At 54.6% G+C, this 19,761-nt stretch overlaps 1 protein-coding gene across 9 annotated transcripts in view; it reads right to left on the reverse strand.

Moving 5' to 3' along the window:
• PDE2A (phosphodiesterase 2A) overlaps positions 1–18,137 on the reverse strand; it is a 118,923-nt gene extending 100,786 nt beyond the window's left edge. For 6 of the 9 annotated variants that reach the window (XM_089915280.1, XM_089915281.1, XM_089915279.1 and 3 more), the window contains exon 1: positions 1–18,137. This exon is cut by the window's left edge and continues 13,850 nt beyond it. Coding sequence is in view for 2 of the 9 variants with exons in the window: in XM_030760533.2 (XP_030616393.1) it covers positions 12,108–12,178 (71 nt within the window). In the remaining 7 variants the exon portion in view is untranslated. The other 3 variants (XM_089915283.1, XM_089915284.1, XM_030760533.2) reach the window with 2 other exon arrangements.
• Positions 18,138–19,761: the final 1,624 nt, after the last annotated feature.

Genomic DNA, 19,761 nt, shown 5'->3' on the forward strand with positions numbered 1-19,761 from the left:
CATAGGCACCTCCTGGGTGCACTTGACTTGATCTCATTAGCTCTCCTCCTGCTCTCACGCAGCCCAGGGAGGGAGATGAACCGTGCGCCATGTGCATCACAAGCTTTGTCTCAGTTAATCCTCGCAGCAGCCCTAACGAGGTGGGCTCTATTATCATCCCCCTTTTACAGACGAGGAGACAAAGGTGGTAGAACTCAGCACAGGTCCTGCTGCTAAGGAGTGGAGGAGCTGCGAGCTGAACCAGGAGGCAGTCCCGAAGACTTGGGCTCATAATCACTCCCCTCTACCACCTCCCTCTCCCACACTAAGTGGCATGGGTTAGGAAGCCATGCACCCATGCACGGAAGTCGTGCCTCTGACCCCAGGCCTCCAATAATGAGGTTTTCACTAGGCTTAGAAGCAGAGGGGAGCACACCCAAGCAAAGATGGCAAGTGAGCGTGTGTGTGTGAGCTCGGAGAGGTGGCAAGAGGCAGAGCCACCTTTGGGAAGGAGGGAACTGGGTCAGGTAACAAGCCTGGAAGAAATGCAAAAGAAATCAGACAGAGTCTGAAAAAAATGAGGCAGAGGGCATCCAGCTGTGCCAGCCAGTGAGTTAAATGCCTGCTCAGGCCCTGAGTAGCCAGGGCTCCTCACTGCTATTCCTGACTCACTCCCCCCAAAGTTTGTCTCTGCCTAGTTTCTCGACCCTAATCGCCCACTCAGAACTCAGTCACCATCTCACGGGGCACAGGCCAAAAGCCTTCATCCCCAAACTTGTAAAGACTGGTTGCAAAACATAGCAGTGATGCTATGTGGCACAGGAGAGCTCTGAGGTTGGGGAGTATGGAAGGACCACCAAGACCTGTTGAATGATAGGAGTTAGCCAATAAAGGGAGGGGGTGTCGAGGAAGGGTGTTCCAGGCCAAAGGAACAGCATATGCAACAGTCCAGAGGTAAGAGGTGGGGAATCCAAGGTAGCTTGATATGGCTACCTGATGGGTATTCTGTGTTTACGATGAGCATGAGTGTTTCTGTGGTTGTGCACCATGCATGTGCTGAATCCGCATCTGTGTTGCATGTCTGCGGTCTGTATGCCTGGGTTATACACAAGGGTACTGGGGTTCATTCTGTTTCTTCTGTGTCTAGGTTGATCTTTAGACTCATCTTGTGTCTGTTTCTCAGTGTGTATTGATATTTGTGTTGTGGGACTCTCCATGTCTGTGGGCTGTGGTCCGCTTCTTTTATGTTGGCTTCTGTGTCTGTTTTTCTCTTTGTTTGGGTTTGTTTCTCCCATGCCTGGAGCTGTGTTTTTGTGGCCAGGGCACTCAGTCCCTGAGAAGAAGCCTGGGCCAGGGGTGCTAAAGCCGGCATGCAGCCGTTCACAATAGCACCTAACGAATGTCAAGCACTTGGTGGGGTGGAAAGTTGCACTGGAGATACTAATTATCACTGATAATGAGTCAGCAGCCTGAGGTCCAGCAGAGGCTGAAAGTGGATCCCCACTGGGCACTGGGATGAGCTGGCTGGCCAAGGCCCCTAACTGCCCCAGCACCAGGAGGGGCCACCTCCCTTACTCATCCCCCAGGGAGGCCCGAGGCCCAAGCTCTGAACAGCAAGAAGGACTGAGATCAAACTCCAGCATGAAGGTCTCAAAAGGGAAGACTTTAAATAGACTTGGCAGTAGACAGGTAATAAGTGTTATTAAGAGATGAGGCAGCAGTGACACAGCTTTGCTCTTGGGGGCCACGGTCTGAGGGGGTGGCTTATGGGTGCCATGGATGGGTGCTCTGGAGTGTGGAAGCTCCAGGGAGGATGAGGCAGGGAGGAATGCCCCTGGAGGGGGATCTAGAGTTGTCACACATCCCTGCATAGGTGGGCAGACACTGGGGAGCTAGGGCCATAGCTGAAGCAGGTGAGCTGGGGTGTGGGCGCTGTCACTCCTCCCCTGACCTGTCGATGCAACTCACATGTCCTCTGCCACCCCTAATGGCAGCCTTCTTGCCTCTCACTTGGGTCTCCACACCAGCCTCCCCACTGCCCTCTCTAACTCACCCTTCACTTGGAGCTTCCTAAACCCGAAGTTGACCATGGCCTGAGTGACATTCTGCAGCAGCCCCAGTGCAGCCCCGACAGGGTGCAGGGCAGTCATGGCAAGAAGTAGTTCCAACCCAACAGCAGACGACTGGGTACACCCACCAGGCCTCACTGGGCATGAAAAAGTGGGTATTCAGAGGCAGGGCTTGACTTCTGGCTCCAGCTCTGAGACCTACTGGCTGTGTGACCTTGGGCAAGTCGGCACCCTCTCTGGGCTTCAGTTTCCCATCATCCATTTGTCCCTCCAAATCTCCACCCTTTTCTGCCATTCTCTATGCCCCAGAGGATGACTTCTAACGCTGCTTCGTCAAGCTCCCTTGCCCTCTAGCCTCCAATCCAGTTCTGCCAGTGAGGGCAGGCAAGCAGAGAGAGAAGTGAGAGGGCTCAGGGTATTTACACCCTCTCCCACCCCACCTCCTTTGACAGGCTCTGTAGGGCAGCTCCCATCCGTGACCCGGCTTGCATCTGGAGCACTCTCCTTGCTCCTCGGGCCTCTCAGATGCTAGTCCTGAGTGCCTCCACATGCCCTGTTGGTTCCCTTAATCCTACCCCCTCTCTGTAATTGTTGCTGCATCAAACTGCCTTCACTTAAACCATCTGAGTGTGTCATCTGTTTCCCCTCTACAAAATAGGGCTAGCTCCTTGAAGCCTAGTTGAGGTGACTGAAGGAGGTGATTTGAACATACAGTTGGCCCTCCAATCTGCAGGTTCTGCATCCATGGATTCAACCAACCATGGATCAGAAATATTTGAAAAAAAAAAAAGTTCCAGAAAGTTCCACAAAGCAAAACTTGAATTTGCCATTTACATAGCATTTACATTGTATTTACAACTACTTACAGATCATTTACATTATATTAGTTATTATAAGTAATCTAGAGGTGATTTAAAGTACATGGAGGTTATATGCAAATACTATGCCATTTTAAATAAGGGACTTGTGCATTCTCAGAGCTTGGTGTCCACAGAGGGACCAGGATACCGAGGGACAACTGCATAAAGGGCACTCTGTAAACACTGTTCTCTCCATCTAGCCCCTAAACCCCACCCCACTTGAAGTTTTAAGATAACTTGGGGACTTCCCTGGTGGCACAGCGGTTAAGAATCAGCCTGCCAATGCAGGGGACACAGGTTCAAGCCCTGGTAAGAGAAGATCCCACTTGCCGCGGAGCAACTAAGCCCATGTGCCACAACTACTGAGCCCGCGTGCTGCAACTACTGAAGCCCACGCACCTAGAGCCCGTGCTCTGCAGCAAGAGAAGCCACCGCAATGAGAAGCCCGCACACCGCAAAAAAAGACCCAATGCAGCCAAAAATAAACAAACAAATAAATTTATAAAAAAAGAAAACTTGGAATTCTCTGGTTTTGGAAGGATGCAATACTGGGCTGCCTGCTCCTCCCCTCTGCTACCCTAATTCCCGCCCAGCCCCCAGCACCAGAAAGGCTCCATCCCTGCTCCACCCAGAGCCAATGTCTGAGCCCCCAGCCAGGGGCCTCCCACCCTAGACCCCCAACGACTCAGCACAAAGGAAGCTGTGTGTCTGTCTGCCTGTCTGCTACCTCCTCGCCAGTGCTGAACCAGCAAAACCACTGCAGAGTTGGCCAGTCCTACCCATCGCACTCCTACCTCCACCAGAATGTCCTCACATCCAGCTCCCTGCCTCCAATCCCAAATCTCCAGGAAGACAAATTTCTCTCCAGTTCCCCCTAGGAAGGGGATCTCCCTGCCTCCAGCTGGATGGTCTAACCTTGCACCTTCCCACTGGCCAGGCCGCCAGGGGGAGCACCCTGGGGCTCCAACCTCCTCCTACAGAATGGGCAGAGGCATGTCCTCTGGTCCCTCCATGGCAGCTAGAGATTAACAAACTTCAGAGAGTTTGCCACCAACTTCCCTGCTAGGGCAGGAGTCTCATCTCCCACGTCCCTAACCAGGCTGCCCAGCCCCTGCTCTCACCTCCCTACCCCATGGACAGGAAGCTCATCCTTCTTTCCCAGGGCAGCCCCTTCCCTATGGGGCTACCCTGGCCCCCTCACATTGAGCCAAGCTGGGCCTCCAGGACTGCCCCAAATCCCAGCAAAGTCTCAGTACTAGGAGACCAAGGAGAGATTTTAGGGAAAGCCTTGAATGTTAGAACAACAGAAACCTACAAAGACATCTGGTACAAAGATAAGGACGTTGAGGCTTCTAGAGGAGGCCCCTCCCTGGTTCCACCCCACTGCTGGACTCTTCTGCCTCGAGCCTCCATGTTCCACGGAATGACAGGCTTCACAAGTTCCTTGGAGGAGTCTCACAGCAAGCAGAGGCTCTGGTAGAAACTTCAAAGGCGGCATCTGAGGCCTGGGAGGAGTCGAAATGCCCAGGTACAGGAGGTGGCCTCATGTCACAGACTTGAATCTCTACTCTGAGCCCCCTGCCTGCTCCAGAGGCTGGAGGGAGGGAGGCCTTCCAGGCCAGACATACCCCCTCTCTCTGCTCCAAGCCCTGCCATCCCTCCCCGGATCCTGCTGTGAAACCTTGGGCTAATCACTAACCCCACTCTGGGACTTCAATATTTGCATCTATATAATGAGAAGACTGGACTGAGAGTCCCTGAAACTCTCTAGTGGGGAACAGGTGCAGCCACTAAGAGTTCCCAGGAAGAATGGAAGCTAGACACCTCTTAGCCATGTCCAGCATCTCAGTCTGATGGCCCAGGATCCTGGCTGGCCCCACCTGAGCCTGGACACAGAGACAATCTGTTCCTTCCAGGGCCCTCACTGACTAGAAGCGGGCCACAGTCCCCGGGGGGAAGCCCAGCCCCACACATGACAGCCCCTTCAGCCTAAGTCCACACACATCTTGTCTCTCCCTTTAGGCAGGTGTTATCCAGGAGAGAAAGTGTTGAGTAGCTATACCTTGGGCATGGCCTTGCTGTCAGGCAGAGCAGGTACCTTCACACATATCCACTCATCTGTGCTCTCCCACTCGGACATGTTCACCCACATACACAGACATATACATCTACACAGCGTTACTAGAACAATGTATATAACACTCTACACACAGGCACACATACAAACAAGCCACCATCTACCAATAACTCGGGCATAAAAATGGACACTCACATGTTCACACATATGAATATGTCCATACTTTTATACAAACACTGATCCACACACTCTCACCCTCTCAGACCCATATACACACATGTACAACTGGAAGTTCACGTTCACACACACACACACACACACACACACACACAGAAACACAAAGAAACCAACCAATCTCGCCCCCATCTAAGTATCAAGGAAATCATCATCCAATAGAAATCCAGACACCAACTGCAATGTCAGTCTAAATCCATTTCCAAATCTAAGCCTGCCCCAGAACGGTGAGGAAAAAATTTCTTGTTTCCAGGTTCAACCCCTCCAGCGTGTCTGTCCCTGCCGTGTGGGGTCCAGTCTCTCCAGCCTACTTCCTCCCTATGCCATTTCAGCAGGGCCCTCTCACGCCCAGCACGATGGAAGTGGAGAACAATGGATTGCCCTCTCCCCACCCTTCATCTCTGCTCCTTTTCCAGCCTCTTCAAACATAAAGAAGGCTAGAATGGACTGTGTGACAGCACCCCTGCTGGAGATATGTGGCATTACAGCACAGCTCTATGATACATGGTCATCACTCCCCAGGCTGTGGTGGAGAAGAATAGGTAGAAGGGAGAGGAAGAAGAGGAAGGGGGAGAGGAAGAAGGAGAAGTTGAGAAGTGTGCCAGAAGAACAGGAGCAAAATTCTGGGAGCACCAAGAATGGAGTTCAGAAGTCTTAGGCTCTCTTGGGTATCCCTGCTCCAGTCCAATCAGTCCAGGACTGTAAGCTCAATTCTCCCAAAGCTCAGCTCTAATCAGGTCCTGCCTCTGCTCAGAACCCTTGGGTAAGTCCTAGTGGGCCACAGCAAGAAGTTCAAACAAAAGCCTGGAGTTAGGTCTCTGGGGCTGGCCAGTCCATCTCTTAGTCTCATATCCCAGGGAGCCCAGCCCTTGCTTCTTACTCTTGAGCCAGGTCTTTGCTCAGCTACTCCTTTGCTGAGATGTCTAATTTTCCATATCTTGCCTGTCCTTCGAGGCCTGGCCTTTGCCATCTGGGACAATAATCCATGGAAAGGGCAGGAGCTTTGGGGGGCAGACAGACCTGTTCTCTCAGTATTAGCTGAATACCTCTGGGCAAGTTATTTTCCCTTCTCAGATCCTGTCTCTTCATCCAGAAGACAGCAGTTTCTGGGGTTTGTGGTGAGGATTAAATGAGATCATAGATGTGAAAACAGTACTCTGGAAGCTGTAAACTTCTGTGTGAACGTGTGAAGAGTCATAATTATGGCTTAATCCTTTTATCCCTGCACCCGCCAACACACATCAGGCTAAGCGATCCCTGAGGGAAGGGATAGAGGCTGCTTCACCTTTGGGCCTCGAATATTCCAACATTCACCAGGGCCTGCCCCACCAGCCTCAGCAGCAGGGTGTGGATTTGGATCCAAGGTGGCAGTAAAATGTACTCACTGCAAATTCACTGGAAACTACAACTCCCAGAATGACTCACAGACTGCCATGGGCGCGGCCACAGACCTAAGCCCTTATCAGGCCCTTTCCTCCACTGTTTTCCCTGGGGATTAGTCTCAGACCAGACAGGGCAGCCCAGGGAGGTGGTCACATGTCTCTGAGGCCCCTCGGCCCCTCCCACGGAACATCCACACTTCTCACCATTCCCACCACCACTGCTCCATTTCAGACCTCTTTGTCTCTCCCACGGGATGACAGCTTCTGGGCTCACTAGCTCTGGTCTCTCCCCCTCCAGCCCCCCACTGAATCTTTCTAAAAGGGTAGGTGAGTGTGGGTGGTTCATAATGGCAGCAGCGAATCTTTATGAGCACCTGCTGCATGCCTGGCGCTAAGCGCTCCACTTCCAGATCCTTCAGTTATCCTGCCAGGAAAGTATTATTATTCCCACTCCATTATCCACATGGGACTCAGAGAAGTTAATTAAGTTGACCAGGACCATACAGAGTAAAGTTGCTGAAACTGGAACCTATGTCTGTCTGCTACCTTCTCTATTCTATTTTCAAAGCTTCCTCTGAACCCAGGGTAGCCATCTCAAGAGTGAGAGCCCAGAAGACACAGGGTTCTCATATCTCAGCAACTACACCGTTGGGAAGTCCTCCCAGTTGTCTGATTTAAATCCTTTCTGCTGCACCAAGCCCCAGTTGCCTCCTGTTTTTCAGGGAAGGCAGTGAGAAGGGTGACTTCAGGGACTTAAAAGAAGTGGGTCACATCCCTGGGGACCTGGCCTCTCCCAGGGAATGGGCAGCTGAACAGTGGGAGATAAATGCGTTGAAAATATGTTACTAAATACATCTACTTCCCGAGAGGATGGGGTTGCTGACAGGGAGCCTGTAGCCCCTGTCCTGGAGGCCACAATCTTGTGGCTCTGACAAACTGAGGTGCTCAAAGCAGCAGACAAGGCTGCTCCGGCTGTCCTGGGGGCTGGGGCAGAGGGGGTGGGAGGCCAGCATGGAAGGGGGTGACGTTTCATCCTCCCAGCCAAAGCTGCCAAGCCCAAGCTGGTTTATTTGCATATTACTTTGCATTCATTTGCATGCCACTTTCTGGAAGGGGCCCACTTTCTTCAGCCCCTGCCTCTCCCTCATTTCCAGAGTCTCTGTTTTTTCACTGAACACCCCATTCTCAAACAATGAGGAGACCCTCAGCAGGCCCAAGAATCTGCACCAGGCCTACATGTCAAAGTTGTTGGGGGACACCTTGGTGGTAGAAAGTGCTTCCTCTACTCTAACCTCAATTCCTTCACTCCTCTCCTACTCCAGCTCTGTCCAGTCCTTCCCCCACCCTTGAACTTCACACTTAGGCCACTCTGAACTCTTAATATTCCTCACATAAATAAAACCATGTTTGTGCTCACCTCAAGGCCTTTTTATGTGGCATTCCCTCTTCCTGGAGCTGTCTCTCAGTTCTGCCGGGAGAAGTGACTCTTCCTTTTAAGGCCAGCCCCAAGGCCCCTCCTGCTAAATTCCTTTGTCTGACACTGGCAGAGGTAGGAAAGACCACAGGCTTCCCTCCAAGTGGTCACTGGCTCTGTCCCTCTCCCTGAAGAGCTGCCACGTTTGGTAGGGCAGCAATCCATTGAATGGCTGCTGAAAGAAGGAAGGAAGGAATCCTGAGGCCCCTCCCCTGTCTATCTGAGCCCCTCCAGTCCCCCTCTCCCTGGATGACATCACTCACCTGCAGGAGGGGTGGGGCTAATATTGTCTCTGCCTCCAACTCCCCCTCCTGTCCTGGGAAACTTCCCCTCATGCCCACAGCCGCTCTTGCGAAGCCAGGAGATTCCATAGGCCCTCTGTGCCGGTAGGACGTCCTCCTCATTGTCTATCCCCATTCCCTACTCTGGCCATGCCTGCTTCTTTATTTTTGGAGAGGGCGCAGGGACTGCTCAATCTGTTTTACCATCTGTAGTTGGAATAAAGGCCACTGATCTCTCATAGCACTACTGAACCACTATGCCCCAGCCTGGCCCTGCTTGGGAAGAAGGACAGTGACCCAGGATGGAGAAATGACACAAGGCCAGGCAGCCTGGAGTAGCTGGGCCTACAAGGGAAGGGCTGCCCAAGAGGGAAGGGATGAGCATGCTGCCCCTGGGGGTATGTAAGCAGGGCTGGATAGATCTGTGGCCAAGCTGTAGAGAGGAGTGAAATAACTGCTAGAAGGTGGCCCAGATGCTCTTCATGTCCTCTCCGCCTTGGAGGCTGCACTGACTGAGCCTTGGTGCCCAGCCCTGTGCTGTGAGTGGGGTGGGGAAGCACAAGGAGGTGGCTCCTGCCTTTGAGGAACTCCTTGGCTGGCTGGGTAAGGAGCTCACACACAGGGGACATCACAGGGGAAGGCTGAATCGGGGCTGCATTCCTGACCCTGTACCATCAGGGAGAAAGACTTCAGGGTGGGTGATGGGATCAGAGGGAACGGGGAACCAAGGAGGGCTTCCTAGGGGAGGTTTCCTATGCGAAGCCTTTCCCTAGCTCCCTAATTTTATGAGGAAAATCCAAGCCCCTACAAGCCCCTTAGCCTTGCACCTGAGACCCTACAGAATCTGGCCCCTTCTGCCTCTCTTCCTCTTCTCAACTCCCTTCTCACTCCTGCCAACCCAAACTCTCTTTGCCCCTCGAACACACTGTGCTTTCTCACATCTACCCACTTTTACAGGCTTTTTCCTCTGCCCTTCCCTGCCTGGGCAATTCTTATCCATCCCTCAAGATCCAGCTCAAATGTCTCCTCTTGGGCAGCCCTGGCTTGGCGCAGGCCCCCACTCCCACAGCTTCTCTCTGCCCAGCACTCTCCACTGTGTTGCCACTGCTGCCTTCCTCATCAGACTGGGCACTCCCTGAGAGCAGGGTCTGAGTCAGGGTCCTCTCTGTGTCTTCAGAGGCCAAGCCAGTGGGCACCAAACAGGCATTGGGGGATCTCTGTTGAGTAAAGGAATCAACAAATGAATGATCAGATGCAGGAATGGAAGCACACTGAGTGGGTAGATTGGAGAGGCCAAAGCAGCAGAAGCCTGAGGAGTGCAGGCTGGATGTTACAGCAGCGTAGCTGAGGGTGAGACCCCCAGTCCATTAAGACTGAAGGGAGGTATTGCTGGGAGTTCTGCCTCCCCCATTTGGCCAGATCCCAGCCAAGCCATCAGTAATCCCCAGGGACAAGAGGCTGGAGTGGGAAGCAGGAAGAGAGCCAGGAGCCGTTTGGTGGGCAGGGGGAGCTGGGGGTGCAGGAGCATAAAGGCAGTTAACCCTCACTGAGCCATCCAGCTCAGGCAACCAAGAGGGCCTGTGCAGGCCCAAAGGGAAGAGGACTGAGACTCAGCACCAGCCTCGCAGCTGGAGGAGAGCGACAATGCCACAGCTTTGGTTTCCCTGTCTGGGAAGAGATGGCTCCACAGTCTCCGACCCTCTGCACCCTGGCTAGAAACCCTACAAGTGTCCCTTCACTACCTTCCATGTCTGAGCCTTCCAAGAGCTTTTCCTTCCCCACATCTGGACCCTCTGAGGTCATGCCACTGCACCCCCCCAACCCTGGCCCAAGCCTGAGCCACTCCCATGCTCCCCTTCCCCATCCTCTTTCCCAAGCCCTCCAACCTCTCCCTTCAGAAAGCCCTGGTCTCATCTGCCCCTTGGCCCACGTGGCCCCAGACCTCACTGATACCCACACTGGTTTAGCCTCCACACTGGCCTCCTGGCTCCCACCCTTCCCTTCCAGTTTAACCTTGACAGTGCCATTGAGGCAGCTTTCTAAATCCCAAATCTGATCATGTCCCTCTGTTGCACAAAACCTTTCTGGACTCCCCAGGGCCCTCAGGATAAAGCCCAAGAAGCCTGGAGTTCAAAGCCCCGCACGATGTGGTTCCTGCCTACCCCTCCAGCTTCCTCATTGCTCCAGGTACACACCCCATCCCAACCCAGGGCCTTTGCTTATTCTGTGGCCACGCCCCACCCCCACCTCTTAGCTTGATCTTGGTCTTTACTGCTTAATTATTTTCAAGCTATTTTATGTTAGGAAGCTTAGGAGGCCCCAGAGAGCAGAGCCATTATTGCCTATTTCTTTTCTGGATCTCCCCACAGGGTGTAGAATGAATTGTCCTGAGCTCACGGAGGTGGTCACACATTCATTCACCCCAACCCGGCCTCGGCGGGCCAGTGTCCCAGCTGTGTCCTCAGCCAGCGGGGAGGGAACAGCCACTCACACACACTCAGATGAACACACAGACACACACACCAGCCACACAAGCACCGACATACACGCTCATGCACACTAGCACCATGATCACACACCCACACTGGAACACATGCTAATACAGACACCCACACATACACACACACACACACACACACACACCGACATGAATACACATGGAATCAAACAACATGCTCGATATTGAGTCACTCTATTTTGCAGACACAGCACACGTGAACATGCATGCCAATATGCAAATTCAAACACACACACATGCATACACACACACACCCCTGCACACATACTCTCACAAAAACTCTGAGAGTCACACCGGGATGCTCACACACCCTGACAGGCTGCTGCACACCCAACCACCAAGGACCCCAGAACTCTACATGCTCCTCTACACCCCACATGTCCCTTGTACCCCCCACATGTATGCACACTCACACACACACACACACACACACACACACACACAGCCTGGCACAGACCTGCACCGCCACTGACTTGGAGACACGTGTCACTTGCCTGCTACCTCGGCAGCCCTCAGATGGTGGAAGGGCATCTCCACAGAAGCCCCCTCCACTCACCTGCACGCGCATCTCGCTGCATGTGGGTGCTCATGAGGCTGGTGCACAGGAGCCACATCCCAGCCAGCCCCATGACTCTCTCTGGGACAGGGGCTTCGGGGACAAAGTTGCCTAGATTGCCAGCTCTGAATCCCAATCCTCATTCCATGGAGAGCAGTTGCCCCAGACCCTCTCCTGCTCCAGGGCCACTCATTCATAATTCATGTTCTCTCTCTCTCTCCACACACACACACACACACACACACACACACACACACACACACGCCCTGGTCTGGGACATCATCCCTCTCCAGAGTCCTGAATTAAGTCTATCAGACTCCAGGGCTCCTTGGAAACACACACACACACACACACACACACACACACACACAGACCTCCCCCACCCCCAGCCCCTGAAGGGATGGTTCACATTCATTATCAAGCCCTCCCGTAGCCACCATCCCCTTCTATGGGACCCCAGCCCCAACACGCCCTAGGTTGATGTGAGGCACCCCCGCCCTACACAGAGACCCCCCTCTATGCTATAGTCCAGCAACAGGGCGCCCTGGAGCAGGATCGATCCAACCACGTGGCTCAGCTCTACGCCAACCCCAGCCCCTTGGAGGGACTCCCAGGACCCTGTCCGTGGCACCTCCTGCAGCCACGCACCCGGACCCCAGCCCCTCGACAGTACTCACGGCTCAGCCGGTCGCGCTGCCGGGCACTGCTGGCTCCTGCAGAGGATGGAGTGGCCGCACGCCTGCCCCATCGCTCCTCATCATCTGCCTCCCCAGCCAGACTAAAGGGGCCCCTCGCCCTGTCCACCCTGCCCGGGGCTCCAGGCAGGGCGCCTGGCCCAGCAGGCACGGGGGCCAAGAGCAGCGGCCTGTCCCCGGCTCAGCCGGGACTCAACACCCCAACCCAGCCCTGCTGCCCTGGCTGCTCCTGCTTCTCGGCTGCCACTGCCTCTGCCGCTAGGCATACTCTGGGAGGAGGTTGGAGCAGGTCTGGTAATGCAGAAGGAGGAGGGAGGAGGGAGGAGGAACAGAGAGGCCCAGACAGAGGGAGAGAGGGAGGGAGGGGTAGAGAGAGGCTCCGGCTGGGAGAGAGGAAAAGAAAGACTCACACACAGAGGGAGAGACTGAGAGAAACAGAGACAGGACGGGGTAGAGAAACACATGAAGGAGAGGAGCGAGGGATCAAAGCCCTATAGAGATCAAGATGGAAATACAAAAGATCAGAGAGTCATAGGGAAAACACACACACAGAGGAACAAAGACGGGGGGGAAAAAGACATGGAAATGGAGAGAGAGAGAGAGAGAGAGAGAGAGAGAGAGAGAGAGAAAGCTGATGGAGGACCCCAGAGAGAAATGTGAGGATAAGGGATTTTGAGGCATTTTCAATGCTTGTGAGCTAGGATGGGATCTGGGTATGAGGGGCAGGTAGACAGAACCCAGACCCTCAGGGCAAGGGGACACCCCCATGCCCTCCTCAAGTATGGAAGGGCCACAGGGCCTCCTGGCAGAACTGAATTCTCTGGCTTCCCTTACTGGGATTGTATCATGTCCTAGGGTGCATCCTCAGCATGGAGTTGGGTACACAGGAGGCTCAGGGGGCTTTTGCTGATGGTCTTTGGACTCAAAGCCTCATCACAGAGTCCACCTCTTGGGGGCTCTATTTAGCTCGGACACTGTGGGAGCTGATGCATGAGCATGGAATTCTACTAGGAGTTGTGGCACCCAGGCCACAGCACGCCTCACACGGCTTCACTGTCCACAGACTATAGGCATAGGGGAGGGCCTGCTTCACCTCTGCCATGTCCCTGAGGGCAGACAGACTCCTGAGGAGGAAGTGTTAACCTAATGGAATAGGGGCATTTTAGGCAATGGGACAGGTAGGGAACTGTCTCAGCAAAGCTCCTGTTGGACAGAGGAGAGAAAGCTCCACACCTGGAGGCAGGAGATGGGGGTTCAAGTCCTGGTTCCACCACTAACTTCCTCATTCATTCATTCAGGAACACCTACCACTGGCCAACTTCATCAGATATGACTCAACGGTGCCTTGCCTTGGAACAGCACCCAGGCAAGGGGAAGGGGGTACTTGCTGTGTGACAGAGGGGAGCACAGGGTCTGTGGTGCCCAGAGGGAGCCCAGCAGTTGGCAAGCATTTCCAGAAGAGAGGATATCAGCTGGGTTTTTTAAGGCAAAGAGGGGGCCCCAGGAAAAGGGGGTGTATTCCAGGATAGAGGAGCTACACATAACCCTCACCAGTAACCCCAGCTCTCTGAGCTGTGACGGGGAGTAACCCCTGCCGCACACACCGAGCTCCAGGCAGAAAAGCCCACGAGGCTGAGTGGAAACCTGACCCTGCTGAGGGGTGTGGATGCGTCCAGGGATGGGGGTGGACAGGAATGACCGAGCTTGTGCAGGAGGCCTGCCCAGGCCGAGGGCTACAGAAAGCAGTTGTCTGTGACTTAGGAAGCGTTAGGAAAGAAAATGTGAGGGAGGCTTTGCTTCCCACTGTGGCCTCAGAAGGTGGAATTTTAGATCTCTGAAAGCTCTGGGCAAACTGTTTCCTCAACCTGGCCCATGCCTAGGACCTCGCCCCTCCATGCTTGCTAGCTAGGAAGGCATTCTACGGGCTCAGAAAGCCAAGGCCCTGGACCACATCCAGTTTTGGCCTTTCACAGCTCCCTTTCATGCCCTGAGGAGCCTGGCGGTCAGAAGCTGAGTCAGAGGATTCAAAGGAGCATGCCTCCTGGGCGTGGAGGGGAGCAGGTGCATTGAGGCCTTACTTGCCTCTCAGCCTTCTTTCTCCTCTCCTGCTCTGGAAATGATGGTAGAGGTCTCATCCTCAACAACCTCCCAGGATTATGCTCAAGCAAGTCAGGGGGGGAGGTAGGGTCTCCTGCCCACCCCACTGCCACACCAGCCTCTACAGTTGCCCGGGAAGCAAGGAGTCTGTAGGAATGAGGTGCAAGATCCAGGACTATGCGCACTCCAGGACTTAGAGCCAGGCAGGTATAAGTTCAAATCCCAGCTCTGCCATGTGCTCTGGGCAAGTTATTTAACCTCTCTGAACTTCAATTTAGTGTTCTCATCTGAAAGATGGGTGACAAACTCCAAACTCAAAGAGCTGTGAGGTTTGGGTAATGTCCGTAAAGTTCCTGGTACATAGTGCGTTCTCTCCCCTTCCCTCCCCTAAAGAGACTGAATTGATGGCGCCAAGGGAGTAACAGCCCCAAATGCTGGGGTAGGGTTCCTGCAAGGCAGTGTTGGGAGGGGGCAGGTGCCGAAAAGAGAGAAGGCCTGAGACTGTCCAGGTCTGCTCTTCACTCCTCCACCTCGAACCGGCCTGCAAAACCAGCCAGTGCAGGAACCAAAGGCCCCGTGAGATTACGGCGAAGCCCCGCCCCACCGCAGGCCCCGCCCCCGGCCGCTCTCCAGGGTGCTGACCAGCTTGCACCGCGTTCACACGCCCTGGCCCACTGCCCCGCAGCCGGCCAGCAGACATCATTTTTTTGCTTGTTGGGGAGCTGGTGGGAAGCAGGATGTTCCTGGGAGGCGGGTGGCTGCCAAAAGCGACGGGAGGATGCAGCCTCTGGGATCCGGCCTCCGCTCCGCGCCCACCGCCTCGCGAGGACCGCAGGCCCCATAGGCTCCAGCTACCTCCTCACTGCCAAAGAAGGCGTCTTCTTCTCATTGTCCTCCCCGGCCCCTCCCAAGCGGCTGTTTCACTCGCCGCTTCCAGACGGCCGCTCCTTTGTCTCCCTCACTGATTCTTCCTATTTTTGCCCCCTCACTGGAGGACCGGACCCTGCTTCCCTTCATTATCCACCCCACCCCCACGGAGCATGGAGCGCTCCCCCAACACCGCAACTCCCGAGTGCCCCCTGTGGGCCAGCCCTCTCTCTGGAGCTCCAGATGTCCAGTACAGGCTACCTCAACATATCCTCTGGGAACATCTCACAGGCCCCTCACACTCAAATATTCAACATCAACACATCTTTTGCCTTTATCAAAGGCATCAGCAAACGTCTAATCCCCAATCTGGAAACTTCAAAGTTGCCCTGACTCTTCGCTCTCCTTCACTTCCTCCGTCAAATCTGTCATCAAGGCCTGTCAATTCTCCCTCTGTAATTCTCTCACATTTATCCACTCCCTCCTTGTGCTGAGCCCCAGCGTACTTCCCCCTTCCCTGGTCATTCTCCAGCCCCCTACTCCAACACAATCCCTTTATTCCATCTCCATCCTGCCTCTAGCACTGACTTTCTAAGACATCTAGCTGGTCACGTTAACTCCTCCTCAAAACCTTTGCTTGGTTCCCAGTGCTCTCAGGATAAAGGCCAAGCTCCTCAGCCTGGCATTTGAGGTTTCTCATGATCGACCCTGGCTGACCTCTCCACCCTCTGCTCCAGGTGGCGCAGGGTCTAGTCCCTAAGCACATGCTAGTCCTTTCCTCCTCCTTGACTTGGTATATAGTCTGTTTCCCTTCCTAGGTTGACTTCCCTCTGTCTTCCTTTTCTCTGCCCATCCCAAATCCTGGCCCAGCCTTCCTAGGCCAATTCAACACACACCTGCCCCCACCCACCAGGGACAGGGTAGGCAGGAGGGGTAACTGGATTCTGGGCGGAGCATGCCTGGCTGTCTCTCCCCTCCCTAACTTGCCACCTGTCCCAACACCTCATCCCCCTGCTCAGGTCCATCTCCTTTCTCCTACTGGATCACATTTTCCTCAAGGACGGGCCGAAGTCCTATTCACCTCAGCTCCAGACCCCAGCCTTTGGGCAGCCTCACCAGGTACAAGTGAGAAATGTTGAGGTAGGAAAGTAGGAAGGAGACACAGGTGAGCGTGGAAATGAGATGGGGCACTTCAGAGCTCAGTCCAGGACACATTGGAGCAAGCCCTCAGTAAGAGGCTGCAGGTGGATGTGAGGACACAGGTGGTGCAGGCCTCACCAATCTGCTGTGGGAATTCTCCTCCCCTGTAGGGAAAAGACTGAGGCTGTGGAGCGTGAAACACCCCAGGCGGAAGGCTGGTTATTGGCAGAACACCGGTTTCACGGAGGGTTGGCCCGAAAACTCCTGGGTGACTCCCTCTGGCTGGGCGCCAGGATGTCTACATCTGGGTCTTGGCAGCAAGATCCCAGCAGGGAGGTGGGGGAAAGCAACAGAGGGAACCATTCCACAGTGCTTCTCCTTCCCCTCATCAGCCAGAAGCTGCCAACTGTGGCTCCAAGGACAATGGCTAGAGGAGCACCATGTCCTTGGCAGGGGCCTGGCATACTTCCCTGTATTTCCACATTAAGCACAGACCCCACACCATGTGGTGACAAGGCCTTTGCTGAAAGGAACAAAAGGTCACCACTGCCTCCAGAATGGCTTCTTCCACATCTCAGGAAGGTGGCTTTGGGGATGCAGAAACTGAGAGCTGAGGCATTCATTGTGGGCCTACTTCAGGTTCCAGGATCGGCCAAAGCTGCCCTATGAGGGAAGGGGTGACCTCAGGTGGGGGCAGTGAGCTCCCCGTTCCTGCTGGGCAGGGGGGTGAAGTGGTGGAACAGACAGCAAGTTCAGGGAGGGGAGAGGCAGCCCCTCAGCTCAGAATCCTATCATTCTACCTACACTGCCCCATGGATGGGGTGGGAGTGCTGAACTGGCCCAGGAAGATTGGCAGACTTAGGGTGGGCACAGATGAGAGGAGAGGGATGTCAGCCTAGGATGGGGCTGGACCAGACACTTGGAAGTGCCTTCTGCCCAAGGTCGAGGTCATCTCCTGGGATACAGATCAGGCAGCATAGGTGCTAGAGCCAGTAGAGTCCAATCCCTCATTGTACAGATGGCGGAACAGGTGAGAGAGGGCAGAAACACACCCAGGTCGCACGGTGAGTCAAGGGCAGGGCTGGGCCTATGACCAAGGACTGCTGGTCACTGCCCCACTGGACTAGCTCCTCCTCTTGTAATCTTTCACCTCCCCTCGTCCAGCTGGACAGAGGGCTGGGAGGGAAATCTGCAGATACAGCTTGTAACCCTGGGAAGGGATCCCCAGGAATGTGTAATTTCAGCAGGGGCAGGTCAGAAAAGGAGTGACTCTGTGGCTTCCAACTCTGGGAAAGGTTTTACCCTCCTTGCCGCCCTGGCCCAGCTCCCTCACCTCCACCACCCTCCAATCCAGCACACTAGCATCCTCCTTACCAGGAGGCCCCGAGCCACCCACTCAGCCCTAATCTACCTCTTCCCCCTCGTCACTCCCTGCACCTGAGTGGGGGGGCAGGAGGGGGTGCGACTCAGTGGGATAAAGGCAGCTGCTATATTTGAATGATTACATAAGCCAGCAGGGAAGCAGCTGCAACGTGACTCCATCAAGGCCGGGAGAGAAGTTGTGTCTGGGCCCAGGAGGGAGGGAGGATCTTCTCCCTCCATCCTGAGGCGCCAGCCTGGGTTTAGACAGGACTCTGAAAGAACCTGGAGATTGCGAACTAGTTTATGCACTGCCGGACTGCAAGGAAGGTTTTCCCTAGGACTAAATATGCTGTTCCCTCTCCATCACCTTAGAAAAGAAACCTCCTGACTTCTCGAAACCCTAAGGCCAGACCTAGACTGAGCCCCAGATCTTTCCCCAGGAACTCTCTCCAGAAGGAAAGACAGAATGGAAAACACAGTTTGTCACTGATTTAGAAGAGTGCCTGCTGGGAAGGGAACCATGCATAAAGCCTTGGCTTGCCCGCGCTGGCTGGGGAAAGTATGCAGGCACCACGTGTGTGCAGGACCTGTGTTCCTGTTCCAGCTCTACCATTTACTAGTCACTTGACACTGGCAAGTCTATGCCTCAGTTTCTTCACGGATAAAATGAGAACAAAAAGTAACTTTTTTATAGGGTTTGTTACAAGGATTAAACAAAATGACACATACAGAGCCTTAGCCCAGCAGGTGGTGGGTGCTTCACAAGGGCTTATCAGGATCATCATTTGCATCGTCATTACTGCCAACGCTAAGGACTGGCTGGAGACCTCCCAGGCGGCTGAACTGACCTCTTCGCCCCACTGACAGCTGATCTGAGTGGAAGGTGGGAGGCCAGAGGAGAGAACTGAGATCTAAGAGTCAGGAGCTCGGCCAGACATGCTGCGTGCCCCTGGGCAAACCCCTGCCCTCTCTGGCCCTCAGTCGATAAATGAGCCCTCAGGGTCCCCAGCTCTGGAGTTCGTGTTTGCAAAATGATTTTACCCTACTGGGATTAGTGACCTGTGGTAGTGGAAGCTGCAGGAGAGCTGGTCAGGATGGGGGTGATCTGGGGGTGGTATGAGCTGGAGGCGGGCACGGCAGCCAGTGCTGGGCACCAGGCCCAGCACAAGGCCCACCTCCTCAGGGCCTCTTGGCAGCTCCTCCTAGGGGGTTCTGGGGGCCCCCGGAGGAGGAAGGCTGTGCCCACCGGGCTTTGTTGCCATGACGCTGGTCTCCATGGTGTTAGGCACACAGCCCTCCCTTCACCCAGGAGGAGGGACTGGAAGTGACAGAAGCTGAGGAGGCTCAGGCCCTGGGCCCCCCTGGCCTGTCCCTCTGTCTCCATCAGTGCCTGTGAGGTCCCCATCCTGTGCCCCTCAGGAGGGAGGGCAGGGAGGAAGGACAGCTTCCACCTCAGAGGGTCAAAAGAGTGACCCAGAGAGGACAGAGTGACTGTGGTGCAGGGAGAGACATGCAGGAGTGCAGAGGAGTGGCAGAGAGGAGGGAAGGGTAGGGAGAGCTGGGGAGACGCAGAAGGCGGAAGGGCGGGGTGGTGGGGAAGAACACACTGTAGTCACGAAGGGGGAAGGGCCTCCCAAGCTGACAAGTGGTGGGAGGCACCATCCAGCCCATCTCTTTGGTCTCAGTGTTTTGAGGTGGGTGGTGGTGGGAGGACAGAGTGAAGGAGCGGGAGGGAGGGCGGCAATTTTCCTAGAGAGCTTTGTGTGCAGGGGCGTTCATACACGTGCAGCGTGTGTGTGTGTGTGTGTGTGTGTGTGTAAGTTCAGGAGAAAGTATGCAGGCACCACGTGTGTGCAGGGCATGAGTGTGTGTGTGGCATGTGTGTGCCTGTGCCACTGTGTCTCCAGGGTGATAAATACAGCAGTAGGAGCTGTAACCATGGCAGAGAAAATGCGGAAATTTCCACAGGCTGAAAGTGGCATGGGAGCGGCGAATACGCTGGGGTTGAACCAGCTTGGTCTGACCAAGGAACCCTTTCCCTGACAGCTCTTCCCTGGACCAGTCTCTAGCTGGACCCAAGTGGCCAGGACACACACATGTGGGCGCGTGCGCGTGCGCGCACACACACACACACACACACATCCTAAGTGCACCCTAAGTTCTTCTGCAT

Source organism: Delphinapterus leucas, chromosome 7 (genome assembly GCF_059928025.1).
Source record: "Delphinapterus leucas isolate spDelLeu-1000000601 "Yukka" chromosome 7, BTC_Dleu_Yukka2, whole genome shotgun sequence".
Classification (NCBI taxonomy): Eukaryota; Metazoa; Chordata; class Mammalia; order Artiodactyla; family Monodontidae; genus Delphinapterus; species Delphinapterus leucas.